A 25,820-nucleotide genomic window follows, 5' to 3' on the forward strand; every position below is an offset into this window, starting at 1 on the left:
TTTCAGATGCATAATTTATACAGTGACTCCAGATTGCCTGGCAGAACTTTAGGCTAATAGGGAGCTCTATATGATTATGAAGCATCAACTGACCTGCTGAACTTCATGCAATTTACCATAATCTAAAAAGAGATGTAGATTTCTTCTCAATTTCTTGCTCTTTTATGGATTTTGTTTAGCTTGGTCTTGTACATTTGGAGTGACCTGTTAAATTTTTTTAAGTCTTAGAGCTATTCTCTTTAAAAACTATATGATTTGTAGCTACCAGGCTATCTTGAAAATGCCAGTCAGCATTTTCTATCCCTTAAAAATGAAGCTACTCATGTGTCCCTATCCACCAAAATATGTATTTTTTTAAAAAGCCTTCAGGTGTCCTGCAGAGAAATTCTTAATAGAACATATCATCTTAACATGGGCAAAAGGAAATTAGAAACCATCCATCTCTATTTAAGGAAGGTGCCTGGGCTATGTATTCCTCTCCAGGCTGCACTCTGGCCTTTCTCTACCATGCCCCAGGGTCAGGTACTATTCTCTCCCTTTAGGTTCCTTTTATGAGTGGTCTTCCCCAATTAAAATGTAAATTCCTGACACTAATGCATTGTTGGTGGAGTTGTGAACTGATCCAACCATTCTGGAAAACAATTTGGAACTATGCACAAAGAGCAATTAAACTGTGCACACCCTTTGATCTAGCAATACCACTAATAGGTCTGTATCTCAAAGAAGTCATAAAAAATGGAAAAGGACTCACATGTACAAAAATATTTATAGCAGCGCTTTTTGTGGTGACAAAGAATTGGAAATTGAGGGGATGACCAACAACTGGGGAATGACTGAACAAGCTGTGGTAATGAACATAATGGAATACTATTGTGCTCTAAGAAATGATGAACAGGCAGATTTCAGAAAAACCTGGAAAGACTTACATGAATTGATGCTGAATGAAGTGAGCTGAACCAGGAGAACATTTTACACAGTAATACTGTGTGATGATCAACTTTGATAGACTTAGCTCTTCTCAGCTATACAAAAATCTAAGATAATTCCAAAAGACCCATGATAGAAAATGTTAATCACATTCAGAAAAAGAACTATGGAATCTGAATGTAGATCGAAGCATACTATTTTCTCTCTCTTTTTTTCTTTCTTGTTGTTTTTCCCTTTTGTTCTGATTCTTCTTTCACAACATGACTAATGTAGAAATATGTTTAATATGATTGTACATGTATAGCCTATATCAGATTGCTTACCATTCTGGGGAGGGGGGAGGGAAGGAGAAAAAAATTGGAACTCATGATCTTATAAAACAAATGTTGAAAATTATCTTTATGTGTGATTAAAAAAAATACTATTAAATGGAGGAGGGGGAAGAATGTAAGTTCCTGGGGGACAGGGATTATATTTCTTTCTGCATATATTTGTATTCCCTAAGTCAGCACAGTATCTGGCTCTCAGGTGGATGTCCATTTTCCAGGTGAAGGATCAGTCTATTAAGGAGGACTCTGGCAAGAATCTTGCCAGCAATGACTAAGAGAGAGACACCCATGATTATCATAGGACAATCTACTTCCTTTACCTTTAAAGAGATGGACAATGGAGGTATCCTTGAACTCCTGGAAATAACCTCCTCTTACCATGTAACCTGGAAATTTTCAGTCAGCTTTTGTATGAGCAATGGATCCCCTACCTTGTAAATCTCAGCTGGAATAGAATCAGCACCAGGTGCTTTACCACATGAAAGGAGTCTAATGGCATTCAAAACTTCTTCAGTTGAACTTCAGCTAGGAAGGAATAGACTTCAACCTGAGGCAAATGGTCCATAACTTTAGCATTGTTTGATGACAGTCTGTTGAGAACACTATGGAAGTGTTCAGCCCATCTCTCTAGTGTCTTTATCACTGATCAATGTGGCTCCATCAGCACTGAGCAGTTGAGATACACCATAGGTCTTTGGCCCATAAATAGCTTCAATGATAATGAAGTTGACCCACACATTGCCAGAGCTAGCTCAGTGGTTGGGAGGCTCCAAAGAAAGGAAAGTGTGGGAGAGAAGAGGTATTAGACTGACTACTAAGCTGAAGGTCTACAGAGCTGTTGTGCTGACCTCACTGCTGCATGCCTGTGAAACCTGGACAGTATACCAGCGCTATGTCAGGAAACTGAATCACTTCCATTTGAATTGTCTTAGAAAGATTCTGAAGATCACTTGGCAGGATAGAATACTAGACACTGAGGTCCTTTCTCAAACAAAACTGCCAAGCATTCAAACTCTGCTACAGAAAGCACAACTCCAATGGACTGGCCACATTGTTTGAATGTGAAACGCATGCTTGCCAAAAAGACTATTTTATGGAGAACTCACACAGGGCAAGCATTCACATGGTAGTCAGAAGAAGCAATACAAGGACCCTCTCAAGGTCTCTCTGAGGAACTTTAGAACTGATTGAGTGACATGGGAGACACTAACACAGGACCACTCAGCATGGCGTGCCCTCATTAAAGAAGGAGCTGTGCTCTATGAGCAAAGCAGATTTGAAGTAGCTCAAAAGAAACATGAGATGTGCAAATTTAGAGAACTCACCCCAAATCTTCACATGGACTATTTGTGCCCAACCTGTGGTAGAACATTCTGAGCTCATACGGGTCTGATCAGCCATAGTCAGACACAATGTAACTTGACTCTGGCATAGTGATGTCATTTTGGTCCTCTTCAAGAACAAAGGATAACAACCAACAGTACCTGGCACATAGTAAGCAGTTAGTAAATGCTACTTGATTGACTGATTGACCAAGGGAGCCAGCTGCCCACACCACTGCCCCATCCATGTGCAAATGTTTACCACCTCCCCTCAGATGAAAAGCATTGCATTTTAAAAAATAATTAGGAAGTTCCAGATGTTGATAGGTCTGATTGGCTGGTAAAACGGGAGCAGGGTTGGCATATGGAGAGGAACGAGAATGAGAATAGCCTTATTCTACCAACCAGCCACTCTCAGTAGGAAGTTCATATTTAGTAGTCACTTGACACAAACTGGAGACACAAAAGCCATGACTGTCATTCCTCGCTCACCAGGGGTTATTATTTTCCTCCTGAAAATGTAATTAAACTTTGCTTAGTCTAGCTAAATCCCTTGTTTTTAACTTCAGTGAAATGATAAATCAATCACATGGAACAGAAGGCAAGAAAAGCAAAATCCGGAAGAAAAAATACTAGAAAGATGCCAGATGTGTCATAAACTTTTTTCCCTCTCTCTTTTTTATATTTTTAAATGTAGAATGATACAGAGATCAAAGAATCTCAGTGGGTCTCAAGGGACCAATGTCTACTCCATCACAGTATATGACCCCAGGCACATCAATTCTCTTTTCTCATCTATCAAAGCAAAATAAATTTCCTTCTGGTGTCCAGCATTGAAGTGAGGTCCAGGGGTTTTCATCTTTTTCAAAACCACTGTGGAGCTCATGCATATCTAGTCATCTTACAGTGCATGGGGTATAACAATCAACATCTTCCCTTTGTTGTTTTTCAGTCGTGTCCAACTCTTTATGACCTTATTTGGGGTTTTCTTGGCAAAGATACTGCAGTGGTTTTTGCCATTTCCTTTTCCAAATCATTTTCTAAAAATGAGGAAACTGAGGCAAATGGAGTTAAGTGACTTGCCCAGGGTTCTCCCTCTACATGAGCCAAATGAGGGACATCCTCAATCAAGCAATCTTAAAGGCACTAGGAAGGACTCCCAAAAATATCATTTCACCTCTTCTCTGAGAAATTCTACATGAGAGCTCAATTACTGTATCTTTAGCCTTTTGAATATAGTCTGGTTGGAGCACTGATTACATGGGTAAAGCTTACAGTGTGGGGCCAAATTGTGGAAGGCCTTGAATGATGGGCTAAGACGTCTGACCTTAACTCAGCAGGTAACAAAGAGAAATAGCGTATAATTTATCTGAAACCTTTTCAAATCTATTTTTTAAAATCCTCAGGCTATGTTTGATTGTGCCTAACATTCTTTTCTTGGGTTATTATCAATTTAAAGATCACAGGGTCAAATATCTAGAGCTGGGAGAGACCTCAGTAGCCATCCAGACCAACCCATACCTGAACAATAAATTCACTCTACAATTTATTGGACAAGTGGCCTCTGAATCAGGAAGTCCTGGGTTGAAGTTGCCGTCTTCTTTAGCTACATGTCTCTAATGAGGGGCAGCCCCCTACCTCTAGGGGCAGTTCATTCCACTTTTGGAAAGTTCTGGTTGTTGAAAGTTTTCCCTTTTCCCTTACAACAAACCTAAATCTACTTCTCTTCTACCCAATGCTTCTAGTTAACCCCTGTGGGAAGCAAACAGAAAGTCTGTGTTTCAGTGATTACTATTCAAATGCCAACCAGTTGGTAAAATTAGGATTTACAACAAAAATGTCACTGTGGAGAGGTATGATATTTTAAATAATAAGCCACACTTCTTTCCTCTGGGGAAAATTCTAAGACCATCTTACCATAGTGTGGTAGAATTTTATGCCTGGAAGAACCATGAGATAATCTAGCTCAACCCTCTCATTTCACAGGTCAGGAAAAGAAGACCGAGAAAGATAAACCAACTGTCTCTTTTTGACTAACACCCCTGTGACGCTATAGTAAAGGTAACTGTATGTTCGACATTTAGCACATTGTGTGGCTTGCAGTGTTTTTTATTCATTCATTCAACAATTATCAGTCATCTGTACTTGTGAATGGATTCCAGATCAAGAAAATGAAGACACTGAGCACCTGAGGAAGAGATGAGGAGGTGCCTTCAATAGGCTAAAAGTGGATGGAACTAAGATACTGTGGCTACTTAAGACAAAACTCACCTAGTCACCCTTATAACTGAGGTCAGCATTCACTTGGAGCATGCCAACTCATTCTTTTCATTAATACCTGCATCTAGTAGGAGTGCTATGCTCTTAACGACATAGTGTCATCTGGTACTACTACTCATAAAATCCAAAAGTTAAGCCTTCAAAGTAGGAGGAACAAACATTATTAAGCACCTACTACATGCCACGAACTATGTTAAGTGCTTTACAGATATCTCACAGAGATCCAATTATCAACATCTATGGGCAGGGCAGAAATACATTCAAATCATGTACACGATTCAATTCAATTCAATAATTATTTATTGAGCATCCATCAGGTGCTTAGAACAGCTGTAGTGTGAGCTCTGGCAGCTAAGAAGTCTGCCTCCAAGCTTACTGCTTGGGATCCTGGGATCCTTGAGGTACGATAAATGGATATGGCTGTTTTTCAGTGATATTGTTAGCATTGAAGTGGCAAAGAATTTTTTAAAAAACCTGCCCGAGAGATAGAAGGCCTAAAAAGGATACTACGGAATCGCTCATATGTATGTAGCACTTTACAGTTTAAAATGTAATGGAGACTGGACTTGTGATTTCACCGCAGGTGAGAAAAAACCCTCTGAAAACAGGACCATATAGCCACTGCCTGCTAGAGGTAGGGCTTGAATCCAGGTCTGGCTTCTACGTCATCTGTCTATTCCCTAAGCCATGCTGCCTCTGTAGGATGTACAAGATGTTTTCTGTTACAAAAGATAAAACTCTATTAATTAATATTAATTAGTGCAGCTAAACTGCAATGTGTTTATGTTATAAGCTCTTTGTGGGCAGGAACCATTTACATATACATACATATATGTATGTATATGTATATGTATGTATGTATACACATATGCACATATACACATACACACATACACATACATACATACATACATCCTTGGATCTGCTCCAGTGCCTACCATAAAGCATTACACAGAGTCAGGGCTGGATAAATGCTGGCTGGATGGATGGATATACATGTTATCTACCCTAATAGACAAGAAGAAGTTCTTTGAATTCAGGAGTAGGGCTACTTCTTTTTGTTCTCTCTCTCTCTCTTTCGAGCTTTCTCTCTCTCTCTCTCTCACCTCCCCTTCCTCTCTCTCCTTCCCTCTCACTCTGTCTCTTTGTCTCTCTGTCTCTTTCACCTAGGACAGTGTCTTGCACACAGAAAGTACATAATAAAATTTACTGATTGATGAATGGATAAAAATAAAGGATCTAAATTACATAGTAAGCAGAACTTCTTGGCTAAATGTACTGTAGGGCTCTGAAATGATCAGGGATCATTTTCGCAGTAGTTTTAGAAAACAGTGAATAGTTTTCTGACTGGTTGTTTAGGTGCAACCTTGACAGGAAAGAAAAGACTGAATAATCTCTTTGGTCTCTCTCAAAACCATTATTGCTGTAACTAAAGTTTACAACCTTCTTTCTGAAAAAGAAAAAGAAAAGTATCAGTGTGATGCCCAGCTATAGAGAATTGTTTTTATAAATATTAGATCTATTTCTCAGGCATCCGAGATGCAAGTACTAACAGCCGTATAACCTCAGACCTCAAGGCCCCCAGGAAGGAAAGAACCAGGGTGACCATAGGAGAGCAAAGGAGACAGAAACTCTTGGACATACTCTGAGGTTGGAGACCCTAGGAAACTACCACAAAGGAGGCTGCCAGGAAAGGAATCAGGGCAAGCCAGGGAAAATTCATTTGAAGTGCAGGAAAGCCTTAAGATCCTGCCTCAGTCAGCAAGCCACCTACATCATTGCTGATCCCAGGTGGGCAAGGCATAGGGTGCAAAGGACAGCCTATCCCATTGGATTCAGTCTCCTGTACCAGTATACAGCTGAGGACAGCAGAAAAGTAGGTGGTCCTGAGAGAATGTGGCCCACTACCTCTCATCAGTCAGTCAGTCAACAAGTATTACTTGTGCACTTACTATGTGCAGAGACTCTACTAAGCCCTGGCTATACAGAGAAAATTAGGCAGTCTCGCCCCTAGAGCAGCTCGCATTCTAATGGGGAGGCAATATGCAAGTAACTATGTACATACAAGATACATATAGTCAAAATCTCAGAGGGAATATACTAGAAGGCGGAGGGGGTGGAGAATGACAGGTAGACAGAAAGGCCTCCAGCAGAAGATAGGTAAGGGCAATGATCCCAGTCCCTCCACCTGCTGGGAAAAGGCAGAAAAGAAACAGATGGCAGATAGGGGACGTAACTGGGGAAAAGTCAGGCCCCCTCAAGAGAGGCTCAACAGTGTTGGGACAGAAAGAATGCCAAAGTAGGGCCAGGAAAGGGAGTCAGGAGATCATTGGACATGACTGCCATCAGGAAGAGCCTGTCCCCTACCACATAGTCACCCTATACTAGCTATGGCTAGGAAAGTACTTCACCTTAACTTTCTGTAAAAGGTCCTGAAATGGATAGGACAACAATAGGGCCCTGCCCTGCCCAAGCACCACTTAATGGATTTTTTGGGGGCCCACCAGGCTCAAAATGAAAGTAAATAGGAACTGTTTCTCTTCTGGCCAGCAACCCTGAGGCTCTTCCCCTACCAGTTTGATTTTATTTGTTTGTTTGTTTGTTTGTTTGTTTAAAGGGGCCATCCCTTGACTCACTTCTTAGAGAGGCCTATTCACTGAATGGGCGTTACCTCACTCAAAGTGAGAACCCGAAAATACCTTAGCTTAAAAGGGCCAAGGTCTCCCACTGCATCCTGGGCCATCCCCAGTCATCCTGATCAATATCTGGCCACTGGGTCCAGATGGCTCTGGAGGAGAAAGTGAGGCTGGTGACTTTGCACAGCACACTCAAATCAAAGTCAATCGAAAGTCATGTCATCATCTCCCTCATGGTCCTCTTCTAGAATGAAAGACAAACCACACACACACAAAGGGTCCTATCCAATTTAAGCACCTAAAAAAAAAAAAGCAAAAACAAAAACAGTTATAATGTAAACTCACTTATCTAGAGCTCACCTATGTGACTCAAAGTTCTATGGCTCTCACATCATGGCCAACCCACTCTTTGATACAGAAGTCACCAGTTTCTTGACACACTGTTATTATCAATAGTAGTGGCAGCCACAGAAATGATAGAGTCAGTGAGCAGAACAGGCAGAAAAAGCTGGTATAAACAGGGCTAAGGTCAGGGAAAGGAGCAGGTCATCAGGTGTATTGAAGATTACCTGGATCTTTGTATATTAGAATAATTCTGGGTCCTAAATTGTCATGGACTATGTGAACATGAGAACTGAAGCTAGAAGGAACTGGAGAGATTATTTAAACAAGCAGCAGGTAGGTGGCACAGTGGATAGAGCACTGGGCTTGGAGTCAGAAAGATCCGAGTTCAAATGTGACCTCAGACACTTATTAGTTGTGTGACTCTGGGCAAGTCACTTAGCCTCTGAATGCCTCAATTTACTCATCTATAAAGTAGGGATAATAATGCCGGGGCCAGTGGCAGAGCAGGACTTCAAAACCCAAAATCAGATTCTGTGACTCCAGATTCACAGTCCTTTCCAACAATACTGATCAGTATTTCTAAATAATACACATACATACACACACAGAGCTCTATTATGTATTATTTCATTTATAGATACGAGGAGTCTGAAGGACTCTATCCACAACAGCCTACATTTTGTATCCTACACTTAAATGCCACAACCACCAAACACATACAAATGTCAATACTGTAGAAGAGCAATTAGCAAAATGACTTGTTTCTACTTTTAAGTCTATTTAATTGAAGGTTTCTGACCTTTTTTGTTGGCAGCTAAGTGGAGCAGTGCATAGAGCACTGGGCTTGGAATCAGGAAGACTCATCTTCATGAGTTCAAATCCAACCTCAGATACTAGCTCTATTACCTTGGGCAAATCACTTAATCCTGTTTTCCTCAGTTTTCTCATCTATAAAATGAGCTGGAGAAGAAAATGGCAAACTACTCCAGTATCTTTGCCAAGAAAACCCCAAATGCAGTCATGAAGAATCGGACACAACCCAACAACAACAACAACATCGACAAATTCTGACCTTTACTTAATAAAAACATTGTTTGTATTTGACAAGAACATTGGAATTTTCAAACAGCTCTTATTAGCAGCTCTAATTAGAGCAGAAAACCTTAAATAAATAAAATAATCCTCTAAGGTTACTTTCTATCTATTTTGTATGTATCTATTTATGAGAACATTATCTCTTCCATGAGAATGTAAGCTCTCTGAAGTCAAGGACTGTTTTCACTTTTTTCTTTGTATTCCTACTAGGTTTAGCACAGTGCCTAATACAAAGTGAGCTCTTAACTAATACTTGTTGATTACGTGATTAAAGTGGTTTTCTGAACACTAGCGTTAACAAAAACACTCAAAAAGAATGTCCTTCCCTACTTTAACAGTTAATTGGGAATTAGTTGCCAAGACGCAGTGGGTAGGCACTGAACCTGGAGTACAGGAGAAAGATCTGAGTTAAAATTCTGCTTCAGACTTTTATTAGTTATGTGACCCTGGGCAAGTCACTTAAACTCTGCCTCAATTTTTCTCATGTATAAAAGTGGGGATAATAACAGCAGCTACCTCACAGGGTTGTTGTGAGGAGAAAATAAGAGAATATTTGAAAAGCCTTTTGTAAAACTTTATAGCACCACATAAATGTTAGCTATTTAGTAGTAGTAGTAGTAGTAGCAGTAGTAGTAGTAGTTATTAAATTATTATTTCTTATTCTGAAATAGACACACAAATTTCTCACAGGTTATTTGTGTCAATTTCATACCGAAATATCGATACCAAAATATAGAAGAGTATACCTCCATAATAAAAAATATTTTTATCATGTACTTTAAAAGCCAACGCTTCCTTCAAAAAGTTAGGAAATCACTGTCAGTCCTTGAATGCTAAAGAATGTCCTCAAGATCATTTGCCTAAAAGAATCCTTTCAGAGAATTAATTTGTTGTCAATAATAATGGAAAAAACATAGACCATATACATCATACTGGCATCAGCATTTTATAATTAGAATACCAGGATCTCTGTGCATTTGAGCATCTTGGCTTTTCTCATGCTTTACTTAAAACCAGGGGAACAATGTCATCCCGGCAACTAAATGCTCAGCATATGCTGGAGAGGTCTCATCTAACTGCCACCTCCCCTGCACATGCCAGCGATCAGAGGTTAGCTATCCTGGTGTGTCAGCTTGCTTTCAGTCCTAAATATTTAATGGTGTATTTTCCTTAATGGAGCCCAAGCACATTTGATCAGGCACTGGGATCATTTAGTAATGCAGTCAAAGTTATCATACTGTCATTTCACATCAACTTTGTAATTAGATAATTCATCATTTTATTAATTCAAAAGCTTGCTTCCTTTACTACTTTGTACAGGGCTGCCGCCATGAAATCAAACTGAGCTCATCAGCAAAGAGCCTCTAAAATCTGGTCCCAGGTGAACCCGAAGCCCTGCAGGGGACAAACGGATGCACTCATTGACCTTTCGGAACAACGACAAAGGTGATATTCTTCTAACAAATGAGACCGCTGGCCATATTGAGGGAATGGGACACTGCCGGCTCCAATTTAAATGAGAATGGATGAAGCAAAATGGAAAGTTCAAAAATGAATATGATTCATAATCAGTTTTGCCTTTGCTAGATGCTGAGGCGCATTTCTCCTAAGAATAGTAGGGATTCTTAGAGTAGGTATAATTTGGTCATTTTTCTTCCCTGTTGATTTATGCTTTCATAAACACAGGAGGTTGGAGCAAGTCTCAGGGAAGGTGATTTATTTACATCCTATGCCTATTGGCTTTGGATGCATTTAAGATGTGTTAACAGAAGTCAACCAGTCAGTGTATAATTCTGATTTAACATAATATTTAAAAATCAATATTGCTAAAAAAAAAATAGGTATTCTTTTAAAGACCTATTTCCAGTAACTCACATTGCTACCCAACTTCTAAATCAAAGTCATTTTCCAAGTTGGAAGAAGAAGAGGGTAAGCAAGTGTTGATTTTGACATATTCTTCATTTCTCTTCCAACTCCACCAAAAGTACATTTTTTGACTAAGAAACTGTGATTGAAAATGAAACGTAAATACCATCTACTAGATGTCTTCTACGATCCTCAATTTCAAATTTCTTACATCTATAGTATGAACTGTGAAATCAATTTCAACAAATACCTATAAGAAGTTGATTTCAGAATAGAAACTCCAAAAGTTACATATGGGACCTCAAAACACAAAAATAGCTCTCTACCAGGGGAGTTGTTATTTAGTTTTGGAAGGGAATTTAGAGGATAAAAAAAAAAGTAGTTGAATTTTTAAACAGATGTTAGATTTCTAACAAAAATTTCCAGGGAAGAAAACATAGGACTATGAGGTTGAAAAGCATTTTGCAGAGCTCTTAAATGACTAAAAATCTATTTATGGTTCGTATTACTACTACTTCCAACTTCAGTGTTTATTTTTGGATTACGTTATACTGCTAATCAGTTTACTATATTATGACTTAAAATTTATCATATTTCTAATCAGTTTACTAAATATGTTTTGATCAAAGGAAGCTACCATAGCAAGAAAACAGCCCCATACAGCACCAGGGAAAACAGCCCAATGGAAAAAAATTACCTGAACAACAACAAAGATGCCTGATTTATTGTATCCATCACACATAAAGCAAATTCATAACCAAATCTAATGGCGTAAAGTTTGGAGTATTACCAACTATCACCAAATAATGATTAATACACAATGTTGCAAAAATGTCAATGTATATGGTGTCTCAGTTATTCAGCATAATATGCTAAACCCCTTTTTGCATTTTGGGAAAGACAAGTTCCTCCCTTTTGGATGCACGCATAAGAAGCACTTTATTAATCAATGAGTTCTCTAGAGTTTCACGTTTTAATTTCTTAATGATTGTTTCCCAAACTAGTCTGGAATCACCAGTCATCTCCTAGAGCTGCCTGAGAATTAGGACAATGGCAAATGACTTCTGTCCACTGCAGACTGAAGCCAAGGAAGTTCTATCTCCTATCATTCACTGCCTCAACAACTGGTCATCACAAGACCTCCTCCCCAAAGAGAGCAAAGAAAGAGGAGAAGGATCCATATTACAACAATACATTTATAGCAGGGTTGCTGTTGTTGTTGTTTTGTTTTGGGGGTTTTTTTTGTAGTATGGAAGAACTAGAAAAGGAAGGGTTGGTTGCTACTGACAGAGCAGCAATGGACTCAATGTATAGAACAAGGCATACATTTTGGACATAGACAACGCAGGAGTTTGTTTTTATTAACTATGCATACTTATTTCTTTTTGGTTTTGCTTTCCATAGGGGAGGAGGAGAAGGTACGAAGACAAGAAAATAAATGCCTGTTAACTGAAAAAAAATAAAAACATGATTTTAGAAACTCTTGGCATTTCAAGGGACAGTCAATGTCATGATCAGGTAGGTTATAGATCCTCTTCAAAACTACTCAGCAGTTTGGCATCCTGATATACATCCACAAATAGTAAATATTCTTAATGGATGGAAGGGAGGAAGGAAAAAGGAAGAAAACCTGCCAAAATGCTGAGTAGTTTTGAAGAGTATCCACACCTACCTGACCTGATCATGGCATTGACTGTCCCTTAAAATGCCAAGAGTTTCTAACAATAATAGTCAATAGGATTTACATAGCATTTTTTAAGCTTACAAAGTGCTTTACATACCCTATCATATTTGAATCTATTTGAGCCTTGTGAAAGAGATACTACATATATCACTCCCATTTTATGGATGAGGAAAACTGAAGCTCAGAAGTCATGGTCAGATCTGAACCCAAGCTTTCCTAACTCCATGTACAGTACTCTACCCACCACAACATATGGCATAAGGAGTTCATATATATAATAAACATTCTCTAAGATTATAAATGAATCCCTTTTTCTAACTACAATATTCTGATGTTTAAAGTTTTCTATTTGGGATGATAACAAATATTAAATATATATGGGTATATATGAAAAACTATACATGTGTATGTGTGTATATATCAAAGGCCCAGAAGCCAACAAAAAAGCCAAAATAGCAACAAATTAGGGTAAAGGCAACATTTTTCAAAAGTTATCTAAAAGTGGTTGGGTACAGGGGGAAAGGACGGGAAGGGAACAAGTTTTCATATAATACCAACTATAGGCCAGGCATGGTGCTAAGCTCTTTACAAATATTATCTCATTTGATCACTGGGCAGGGAAACTCCAGAATTCTCCCACTGTATTGTTTCTATAAACAACTTGCCTGCTGACAAACAAGAACACTACCAGGATTCAATTAGTCTAGCATGTTTTTTGTAAGTTTATACATATATATGCATGCATGCATGTATGTATATATGCATATCATGACTCAAAAGTGTTAGTGTAGTTTTATGATTTAATAACTTCAAACATATAAATGCTACAAACTTAAAAGGTCATTTAACATTCTGAAAATTTAAAATATCCCTCTAGTCAACTTTCAGACATTGTAAAAATTTTACCAAGTGGTGCTCAGTAACTGGAAAGGTTGAATTTACAATCCTAGCTGTATGATCATCCAAAGAATGAGATTTTGCGTGACAGTTTTGATATGACCCCAACAAGAAAAAGATCAGGTGACAAAGGTGCCCAAGCTAGAGGTCCTCCACTACCAATCCACTGGTCTATGAACGTGTCATCCAGAAACTGTTGCACACATACTGTATAATGACAGAGTTCTCTGTCCTGTTAAAATTAAAAATGTATCTCCTGGATAATATCTCTATCCAACCTCAAATGGGGGAGACCTCCCTCCAGGGATGAAGAGCCAACTGTCTCCTGAGGCAGCTCATTCTACTGTGGGACAGTTCCAACTGTTAGGAAGCTATTTCTTTTATCAAGCTCAAACCCATCTTTTCCCCAGTAGATTCTCAAACCATCTCACTTATAGCAATAATCATCACAAGTCTGATTAGGCATCTCCTAGTGAAAACACCAAATGACTTTCCCCCCATCTTCTGTGGTGATAACAACAAAAGGCTTGGTGGCTCTCAAACATATTGAACCTAGTGGTTCAGTCAAAGAGAGAGAGGTGTTTTTTTTTGTTTGTTTGTTTTGTGGTTGTTTTTTTTTTTTTAACATCAACTGAAGTTATTTCTTTCTAGAACAAATAACTAGAAAGTATAGAGTGGCAGATTTTAACTCATCCCAAGGGTGAGCTTTCCATTAAGGTGGACTGTCCAGCAATGGAACAGACAGACTGGCTTGTGAAGAAGTGAGTTCCCTATACCATGGGATGATCCATTTTTATCATCTCATGGTCATTGCTTTCTTTTGATTGCTTAGCTTACTCAAGACACATTATTTGAAGACAGTGCTTCTTTAATAGACTAAATGGAGTATGCTAGGTACACAGTATTACTGATTGTAATCCTCAGAAGGAATAAGGAGAAAAAAGTAGAAATGCCCAATATTCTTAAGGATGATATAAGCCAACAATCATTCCACAAATTTCAAAATCAGTCCCAAATTACAAAACAAATGAGTTTTAATGCTAAGACAATACAATCAGATAATAGCAAATTTATCTTCCAAAGATGCTAATTCCATTATGAAAAGATAGCTAAAACCATAGTTTCCCCACTGTCTACGTTTATGCTTCTACAGAACAGGTGGACATAAGAACACAGTGCAACATCCTTCCTGGGAGCTGTACATCTTTGAAAATATACTTAAAAATAAGCAAACAGAAGCTTAATTCCTCCTCAAATGTGTGATTTTACATTTTACATGAATATGTGCAATCCAAAAAGTCAAGCATTTAATCTTCTGCTTTAATTACCTGAACCATCCAACAGGATTTTTGTAATCTATAATTTTTCCACATCAAAAGCTTCATTATATTTTCACGTTATTTTTAAAAAGTGCCTTTTATTGCATCTGCTTATGCCAATTTAATCAGTAATGGTTTCATAGGACATTCTTCACGTTGGGGCAGGGGGGTCTTTAAGAAAACAATCATCCCATGACAAAATGGAAAAGGAAGTGGCAAACCACTTCAGTATCTCTGCCAAGAAAACCCCAAATGGGGTCACAGAGAGTCAGACACAATTGAAACAACTCAACAACAACAATGCTGAATTAGACCCTGTTGGTGAGGAGCAAGGGAATGCTCTGTTGTCATTGGGGAGGAGTTGGTGCAGACTACTGTGGAGTCATTTAGCACAGTCAACTTAATAACAAGAACACTGGTATCCAGAAAAAAAAAAGATAATTGCCCCTTTTCCCAAATGGGCAATAAGCTACCTAGCCATTAAATGGAGGCTGGTGAGAAATAAAGCACCTTGTGCCACTGAACTTTCCAAAGAGGTTTCTAGGTACGAGGATCCAGAACAGTCAACAAAATAAGGCAGGAGAATGTTCATTCTGGTGTATACCAAACACATCACTTACTTTTGCGAAGGATTCAAAAATGTCAAAGGCAGGTGGCAGTTGAGAGGCATCGTGGATCTCCTCTTTCAAGTAAAGTTGCAAAGTCACAGCAAGATGCCTGAGGCCTTCCTTCTTCTCTTCACTTAGATTCTGAATATCTAGAGAAAAGAAGAGAAAAAGACCAATCATGAACTGAAGTTACGGTGGATAATTTTCAGAATCTAAATGGCAGCTGTGCAGAGACGTTTTCTGCCCCAGATTTTATTCTAACAGAGGGCAAATACATCTCACTTTGTTTCCTGACAGCTATAAATCATCATAAATGGTTTACTCAGTTTGAGTCTGCCAAATCTCACCTACAAGAGTGTGATCAAAAGCCCAAAGGCATGCAAAAAAAAAAAGTATGGATATGCAGATGCGAGAATATAAGAAATTAAATCAGTTTGTTTTCATGGAACCATAACAATTAGAATTTCAGGACCTGAAAGGACCTCAGAGAGCCAATCCGCTCATCAGATAAATCATAATCATAGATCCAGAGCTGCAAGGGACCTTAGAGACGATTAAGTCCAAACTTCTCATTTTGTAGATGAGAAAATGAAGATTCAGAAGATTTCTGTGATTCTCCCAAAGTCAGTAGCAAAACTGGAATTCAAACTGAGACTACTTCCAAATCCAATGTTCTTTCCACTGTACCACAAAATCAAACTTGGACATTTCTCTGGACACTATCCCTTAAATATCATCCCTATATGAGAATGAGGAATGGTAAGAATTCCAACCCAAATTAGTGATTGTTACAAGTTATCTATACGTTCTGATGATGTGTTACAATGAAAATATTTTTGTATGAGAGATTTCAAGACAGAAACATTTTCACTAAATATTATATAGACACATAAAGATACATCATTATCTTTTTGCTTGCTTGTCACTTTCCTGAATTTTATGAGGGGAACCCCCTCTTACGTATAGGTACAACATGACAGCATTTTCAGGGTCATATAAAAACACCCCCCATACTCACAGAGTCAATCAATCAATCTATAATCATTTATCAAACTCATTATATGCCAGGTGCTGTGCTAAGCACTGGAAATACAAAGAAAGGCAAAAACAAATAGCCTGAAGCAGCTCACATTCAAAGGAAGAAAATAACATGTAAATAAATAGACGCATACAAGACATATGTCCAAGACTATACATGGACTAGGCAAGCCCCCTTTTTATTCCCTCAAAAAATTAATATGCTCAACACCCTCAAAGCAAAGATCTAGGAGCAGAGATAGGTGATAACATCTTGTCTCCTCATCAATTAAAACATCAGAAAGTCCAAAGCAAAAATCAAGATCCAGTGACTTAGAGAAGCATTGCTGCAGGGCCCAATAAGCACAAAGATACAAATAATGAACCACTATTCCCACTCTTTGCCCACAGATGCTTCACATTTTGCGCCAGAATGGGATTGCCAAAGCCCAGAAAAACCATAACCCCTGGAAAGAATTGAAGAAGTATCTGTTGGAGAGACAAACTAAGCCATATCTTTTCCCAGTCAGGATAAGCTGCTATGGGCATTATTGATACAGTGCTGAATGTAAGTAAAATAAAGGACAGGTAAAAGGGTATGTGTACTAATTTCATTTAGTATCAAAGGATTAGTTGCAGTCTATTCCATTATCAACAGCTCTAACTTTTAGAAATTACATTCTTATCATGAATTAATAGCTACCTCCCTATAATTCCCATACAGTGATCCTAATTCAGCCTCCTAGAACTACACGGAACGCATCAGTCCCTCTTCTAGCTGACAATTCCACCATATATTTGAAAAAAGCTACTATGCCCCTTCTCTCAAAAAATAAAATTCAAAAGAATACAATTGAAAATCTTTCCAGTGAAGAATTTACAAGAAGCATCTAAAAAGAATGGTACAATGGCACAAGGAAATCTCTGACGAGCTCAGATTTTTCAGGAACCTTCTAATTTGCTCCAGTCTCAGAATGAGCCTTGCCCATGCTGGCCCCTACTGTCTCTCTTAGGAGTTTGTCCTTTTGGTCATCCCAACTCCCTTCCTCTTTTTCAACCTCTCCTTATCTACTAGATCCTTCTCTGTTATCTACAAATATGCTCAGATCTTCCCCATCCTTTTTAAAAAACAAAACAGGGGCAGCTAGGTGGTGCAGTGACCCTGAAGTCAAGAGGACCCGAATTCAACTCCAGCCTCAGACCAAACACTTGACACTTACTAGCTGTGTGACCCTGGACAAGTCACTTAACCCCAATTGCCTTAAAAAAAAAAAAGTGTTTACCTGAATCTAAAATCTGGTCAAGCTATTATCCTTAGAATGGGCTGCCTCTAATGGTTGTGAGCTCACCACCACCACCACCCCCACCACCACCACCCCAAAGGTCTTTAGTAGAGACTGAACAACCATTTGTTGGTTATGTTATAGTTGGGATTCCTTTGGTATGTAAATTTGATTAGATAGCCATTGAGGCTTCTATCAACTTCAAACTTTGGGATTCTGTGATTTCTAGATCTCTCCTCACCTTTATAACCAAACTTCTAGAAAAAGCTATCTATACTCATTGCACGAACTTTCTCAGCTCTCTGCTCCTCTACTCTTTGCAATATGACTTCTGACCCCACCATTGTATATAAACTGCTCTCTCCAAGTTTTCTAATAAGTTATTGCTAAATCTGGTGGCTCTTCTCAGGCCTCATCCTTCTTTCAACAGTTGCATGATTCATTTCTGCAGTATTTGACACCATTGACCCACCCCTACCCTTGGACGCTCATTCTTCTTTGGGCTTTTCTGATATCGCTGTCATGATTTTCCTTCAACCTGTCAGACCAATCTTTTTCAATTCATTTTGTAGGGTCAACACCCACACCCCACCCTTTAACTATAGGTATGCCCAGGGCTCTATGCTAAACCCTCTTTTCTTCTCTATATATACTCATCAGTTCATATGACTCCAAACCTATATATGCAATCTTCATCTCTCTCCTCAGCTCCACTCTTATATAACTCCAGAGACTTGGCAGACATCTCTATCTGAATGCCCACTAGCATCAAATTCAACATATCCAAAACAGAACAGATTATGTGGCCCCTAAATACAACAATCCATTTAACTCTTATTTCTATCAAGGATACCACCATTATTCCAGGCAAACAGGTGTACAATGAAGGAGTCATCTTCAACTCTTCACTCTTACTCACATTCCACACCCCAAGAGTGGCCAAGTCTTAGCCATTCAACCTTCTCAATTACTCACAGACATTCTCTTTTCTCCACTCACATGACCACCAATCTAGAGAGGTCAGATCTCTTGTCACTACATCACATTATACCTTAGATATTACCTTATTGCTTTAAATTAAAATCTTCAGTCTTGAACAAATTATATTTCAGGCTACTGAAAGATCTTAGTGATGTAAGAACAAAAGCACTGACTATAATATCTGAACAACTTTGGAGGACGGGAGAAGCAACAGGAAATTAAAGATCCCAGAAACTGGATCGACCAAGGAGTTTGACAACACCACCAAGAGAAAGCCTACAATAGTTTTTTTTCCACCTGTTTTCACAAAAAAAAAACCAAACAAACAATAAATTATTTGCAATGCTTAAGTCAATTCTGGCAGCTAGATAGTGCAAATGGGCAGAACACTGGGCTTGCAATCAGGAAGACTCCTCTTTATGAGTTCAAATCTGGCCTCAGACATTTACAAGTTGTGTGATCCTGAGCAAGTCACTCAAGCTCATTTGCCTCAGTTTCCTCACGTGTAAAAATGAGCTGGAGAAGGAAATGGCAAGCCACTCCAGTTATCTTTGCAAAGAAAACACCAAAATGGGGTCATGAAGAGTGGGATATGACTGAAACAAACAACAACGAAGTCAATTCACCTCTCTAGGTATGTTTCTTCATATGTCAAATGTCAAGGTTGGCCTAATATAAAGGTCTTTTCCATATAAAGATTTTATGATTTTATGGTGACTTCTTTTCCAAGGTTCTCATCAGTTCTCCCTCATCAACCATTTCTTCTATGTTGGTTAGAACTAAGCCCAAAGTGGCATCTCATCACATTGCTTCCTTTATAATTCCCAAGAGATAAATGAAGTGAAAGGTTACTCTGATGCTCTCTTTTAGCGGTATGTGACCTCCAGCAACCATCCAAATTGTTTATAAAGTCCCACTCATTATTACACTTTAAACTCTATTATAGTTTAGTGATGTGTATTATCACTCTCCATTTGGCTAGGTGATCTGAAGTACAGATTCACAACTGTATACTATCTAGGCCTTCCCCGTCATCCTCATTCAAATGTTCTCCATCATGCCACCATGCTCAGCTTCCTTTGATTCATTTCGACAATACTCTTTTGGCCTACAGTACAATTCTATCTGCCACTTTATCAGATTCATTCTTTGGAAATGAATATTATGTAGTTCTATTGTCATATTCCAGCTTTGAGTTCCATCCTACCAAGTCTCGTGATATCTATGAGATTTACCTCTATGTATTAAAATTTCAAGTTCACTTGGTTTATTATCCATATTCTGTGCATTGATGTGTAGACATCTGAGGACATTGTCCTCAATGATCTTGCCAGCCATTTTCCTTTATGAATTACTAGAACCCTTTTCCAACATTATATCATACCCATTACCTACAGTATCTGTTTGTTTTTATTTTTAAAATATTATCTGACGTGGCAAAGTCATCAGAATGCCAACCTTGGATCCAGCAAGCCCTGGACTCAAGGTCTACCTCTGATACTATCCCTGGATAACTCATTTAACCTCTCAATGCACCAAGCAATTTTCCAAGACAATAAGTTGTGGAGAAGGTGCTGACTTGCAATAGTAGAGGCAGTCTGACACCTGAGATTTCCCTTTACCAAAGTAGTCATGTGACCATTATCTATATTTATCCCTATCATCCAACCATTTTTCTCCCTTCTCAAATTCCAGTTCAAGTTCAAGCAGAGACATCTTTCAAACATAGAACAGGTTAGAAATCAATGATGAACAACTGACAGCATATTAAAGACAAGAACGAAAAACAGAAGGGTAAAGTGAGAAGAGGTTCAAATACAATCTAAAGGTGAAGTAAGTAGAGTAACCAAGTAAGAAATGAAAAGTATTTAAAGAAGAAAATAAATGGGATTGAAGTTAAAGACAGAATAGAAGAAAATAAAACCACAAGGCCAAAGGTTAACTCTTGAATCACAGTGATTCCCAGGTTAAAGGGGCATATAAGTTCTTCAATTCAAAAAGAAGGATTTTACAAGAGCAGGCAAATCTTTCTTGAAATCATCTTTAAAATATACTGCAAACAGGTGTTAATGCCGAGGGCACGACATTTAATTAATAATGACTGAGAACATGGCACTCAGAATAGGTGATATTTACTGCCCATGCTCAGTTTTCTCCCCGAGAAGAGCTCAAATTAATGCCAAGATTCTAAGGCTGAGCAGATATTAGAGTCATGACTCACAGCAGAATTTTAATGATTAAATGTGCATCAAAACATGAAAAAAAAATGCACCAAGTTCAACTTTATTCCTTGTCTTCTGTTCCTTTGAGTTCTCATATTACTGTGATTTCTGGCCTGCATTTTTCTCTCTCTTGTGAGTGTGATGCGACAGTGAAATAAAGGACTTCTTTAATAATACATTTGATATCATTGGCAACCATGTCACCACAATCGTAAATCTCCACTGGGTTTTCTCTTCATTTGCTTCCAGCCAGAGGAGTTAAAGTGTGAAATTTTGATATATGATCTACACATGGCCCATTGCTATTTCTTCTCCCTGTCCAGGGATTGCCTTCCATGCCCCACTTAACAGTGCCCATTCCATACCCTTTACAAAACCAAGAAGAGAATCACTTGAGTAGGGAGCAAGCCTTAGACTAATGGTCCAGGCCTTCATCCCTAGTGAAAATGGGCCTGGGGGGAACACTGGCATCATTCAAAAAACCTGCCTTTGGAAGCTCTGGGGCTTCCCCTTTACCGGTATGTCCCTGTGAGGGAATAAAATGCCCAGGTTCCAATAGCATAGGGTCACTTTCTACCCAGAGACACCCCGACACTGATGAAGCCTTCAAAGAGCTCACATTCTAATAGGAGAAACAACCCACAAACCACTACGTATAAACAAGACATGTATAGGATAAAGAGGAGATAATCACAGCAGGAAGTCATTAGCATCAAGGGGGATGGGGAAAGCCTTCTTGTTGAAGGAAGAAGGCTCATTGCAGCTCAGTGGAGATAAGTACTCTCTGTCCTCCTACACAGAACACCACCCCACCCCCTCTCCTTGACTACTGCTAGTGCAAGTGTGTGTGTTTACCCCACTACGCTGCTGGACTGGACTACCCAGTCATTCCCACCCTTGTAACTTCTCCTGGAAGACTAATAAACTGTTTTGGTGTTCAGTATTTCCAGATGTTTCTCCCTCCTTGTAGAATCAAAACCCACTGGCAAGTTTAGCCAGCCCACAAGTGACAAAGGAAAGTCATTTTCAGTATGTCAATGTAATGCAATATCCGATATTCATACAGTACTTTAAAGTCTACATAGTACTTGATTTCATTCCACTCAAGCAACAAGGGGAAGGAAAGGAAATAAACTTCATTAGTTGATTGAGTGATTGGTTTTATTTATATAGCACCTATTATGTGCCAGCCATTGAAGCCTCTACAAATATTTTCTCATTTGACCCTGACAACAACTCATCAAGGCAGGTGAAGTCATTGTCATCATTTTGCACTTGAGGAAACTGAGACAAACAAAGGTTAAGTGATTTGCCCAAGGTCACCCAGGTAGTATCAGAGGTCATATTTCAATTCAGTTCTTCCTAACTCTAGGTCTGGAGTTCCAGCCCCTGTGCCACAGGTGCCTCAAAAACAACTCTGTAAGGAGAGTCCTACAAGTATTATTATCAACAAGTCAAGTCAACAAGCATTTATTAAGCACCTACTGTGTGCCAGGTTATGTGCTAAATGCTGAGGATACAAAGAGAAGCAAAAGATACTTTCTGCCCTCATGGAACTCCCATTCTAATAGGAGAGACACAAACCACTATACATGAACAAGGTCTAGGATAAATAGAAAGGAGATAACCACAGAAGAAAGTCATTAGCATTAAAGGAGATCAGGAAAGGCTTCTCCTTGAAGGTAGGAATTTAGATGGATCTTGAAGGAAGCCAGGAGATGAAGATGAAGAGAAAGAGAATTAACCTCCTAGAGATGAGGAAATTAGCCCCTGAGAAGATAAGTGATTTGCCCATGGGTACTCAACAAGTAAGTATCAGCCCAGGCCTTTGTAAGGCCATCTCCAGCTATGCTGCATGCTCTGTGATAGAGATATGTATGGTACAGTAGGATGTATGTAAACTTAGTAGTCAGGAGAGAAAGGTTCTCATCCCATCTGCTGTTGGGCTTCAAAAAAAGCACTTCTGCCATCTGGCCACCCATTTCTTCATGAATCAAACAAGAGGGTCTAACAGTCTTTGAATCTCTAGCAGGGGTTGCAGAACCTGTAGCCTTGAGGCCACATTAGGCCTTCCAGGTCCTTGGGTGAGGCCTTTTGACTGAGTCCAAGTTTTACAAAACAAATCCTTTTATTAAGGAGATTTGTTCTGTGAAGTTTGGATTCAGTCAAAGGGCTGCACTTGAGGACCTAGAGAGCCACATGTGGCCTTCAGGCCACAGGTCCCCACCCCTGTGGCTAGTGTCTAATAATCGATGACTGTACTATGAGCATGTATTATTTTCAGCAAAAAACCTAGCCACATAACTGAACAGAACAAAGAGATATCATGGGGAAATGGGATTTAGAGTCACAAGAAACAGGGGTTTTTAGTTTTTACTCACTTTCTCTGGTGTCTTCCTGAACAATTTTAGTCTTACATATTACAAAAAGAGATTCTTTCAGTTACAGAGAAAGAAAAAGTTGCCTCATCAACCAAACTACCAGATTTGGGGTATTTTATTAAAAAAAAACCACCGGCACCCCTTTTATAATTATTATTCCTTTACAAAAGAGGAAAAAAAAATTTCTAGGAGTTCTGATCAAAGAATGATTATCAGATGGGTGATGACTTCTACCATAAATAAGATGGACTGAGAAACTGTGAGAAAACTACTGGATTTTAGCTGGATGTTTTTTTAAAAAGCTTCTTTTTCAAAGAATTTTTACTTTTTAAGTTATGGAATAAAGCAAGTATTTCTGTAAGATAGTATAATAGAAAAGATGATTGCACATGAAACTGCAAATCTATTATGTACAACTTGCTATTCTTTTTAAATATATAATAAAGTTATCATGTAAATTTCTTTTTTTTTCCCCTTTTTTTCTTCCCTTCCCTTCCCCTTGCCCTAGAGATGGCCATTATTAGACACAAATAAGTATGTGTGTGTATATATGTATCTATGTATATATATACATATATATACACACACACATATATTTGTACATATGTACATATATACACACATGCATTTATACATATACATTTATGTGTGTGTTTGGTGTGCAATTAAGCTCCTTAAAAAGGGAGATCTGTCCAAAAGTGGAAGAGATTGTCTCAGGAGGCAATTGCACTGGCTGATTCATGTTCCTGGAATGTTCTCCCACTTCACTACCATTTCTCAGTGTAAATCAGAGTCTGGTGAGCGGGCACAGCATGCTTAGCTGATGTAATCCTAAGGTGGGAGAGAGCCTGCTTCTAGAAAGAGGTAATCCTATGTAATTGAAGGGCTCTGAGATGTGATGCGGAGAGTGTCTGACAGTCTGTAACTGGCTCCAGTCTACCAACCATGTGGTAAAGAAATGGATTATTGGTTGGCTGTGGAACCAAACCTTGTGTCCATTCCAAAAAGGCAACAACCAGCACAAATAAGGCTGTTTATTTGGTTCTTTCCTGCCTGGCTTAGACAGAATTCAGAGGCAAGGCAGGCTACAAACCTCCAAGTGGGACAGGGGTCTCTGGCCTTTATCCTTTCCCAAAGAGGCCAACAAAATGGGGCAGATGAGCACCTGGCCCTTTGCTGCTTCTCTCTCCATGGTGTCTATTCTTTGTGCTTTTAAGTGAAGGGCAGTGGAGACAAATATAACCTTTTGAACTTTGCAAGGTCAGAACGACAAGCCATCAGATCTAGAAGCCAGAGTCTATGACAAGTTTTGCAACCAAAAAGCCCAACTCTGAAGCCCCAAAGAACAACCATCAGACCCCAACCTGAGGAACCCACCCTGGCAGGAAGGCCCTGAGGAATGACCTAAGGGGCCCAACCCAGCAGTAGCTGAAAGAAAGACTCATTTAGTGGCTATACTGCATCTTGGACATGAACATTACTCCTAGCGTTATGTAGAAAGCATTTCAACTTTCCCCAAGGACCAATTGTCATAGGGGAGAGTGTGCTCCAGGTGCTTATAGTTCTGTTCTTGTTATATCTTCACAGTAAATATAAAGCTAATTTATGCTAATTGATTAAATGAAATTGGGCCTCTAATGGCTAACAGTAGGGGGAAATTCACTGGAATGGGGACTGGAGCCAGTAGCATCTAAGAAGAATCACTCTGACCCGTCAGGGGTTGCCTTTACTCTGGTAGAGTAAGTCCAGAGTCTTGCTCTCATTTCCTTCAGGACTCTGCTTACACCCCACCTTCTATACAAAAACTTTCCAGATCTTCACAGGTGCTATTTTGTAATTATGACAGGCAGTATGGTATAATGGATGGAGAGCCAACTTTGGGGTCAGGAAGACCTGTGCGACCCAGGGCATGTCACTTAATTTCTTAGTACTTAGTACTTAGTACTTCTTAGGCAATTCTCTAAGAATAAGAGTTCAGAAGAAGTACAGATCTTCATTAATAAAGCTTTATTTCCTCGTTGGGGGTTACCCATACCAATGAAACCATAGATTCAATCCCATTCTATTCCCATTCTTTGTGTATACTTATTTATACACATGTTGTCTTCTTTAATAGAATGTAATCTCCATGAGGGCAGGTATCCTTCACCCAAGTATCCTTAGCACCTAGCATAAGGCTTGCATTATGAGACTTAACTATTATTCATTACTTTACAGGGGCCTCAACACTAGAGGGAGGTTTTCCATACAGTGTGGCTAACTGGGAGAGATGTCATAAAGGGTTTCCTTGCTCACATACAGGTTAGACTATACGACCCCTAAGGTTCCTTCCAATTCTAAAATTTTATGATTATAATTTCTATAATAATTATTCTATTATACACTGTTATAATTATAATTTATTATGTATTTAAATTATTTAAATCATAATCTAAAATTAATTATTTATAATTTTACATCCTTATTCCAATACTTACTGCTTGTGTGAACTTGAACAAGTCACCTAACATCTCCTAAGTCTCAGTTTCTTCATCTACAAAATGGGTTTGACAATATTTCTACTACTGGCCTGGAAGGGTTGTTGTGAGGACAATGATTGTGAATCTTAAAGTATTATTTCAATCAATT

The 25,820-nt window shown here is 38.8% G+C and overlaps 1 protein-coding gene across 1 annotated transcript in view; it reads right to left on the minus strand.

Annotated features, from left to right (window-relative positions):
• Positions 1–25,820, minus strand: part of LOC114049841 (histone-lysine N-methyltransferase SMYD3-like) — a 1,050,735-nt gene that overhangs the window by 819,166 nt on the left and 205,749 nt on the right. Inside the window, exon 5 of the mRNA XM_027871267.1 lies at positions 15,321–15,457. Coding sequence (XP_027727068.1) covers positions 15,321–15,457 — 137 coding nt within the window. The remainder of the gene's footprint in view (positions 1–15,320; positions 15,458–25,820) is intronic.

Source organism: Vombatus ursinus, unplaced genomic scaffold, assembly GCF_900497805.2.
Source record: "Vombatus ursinus unplaced genomic scaffold, bare-nosed wombat genome assembly UNPS02014798.1, whole genome shotgun sequence".
NCBI lineage: Eukaryota > Metazoa > Chordata > Mammalia > Diprotodontia > Vombatidae > Vombatus > Vombatus ursinus.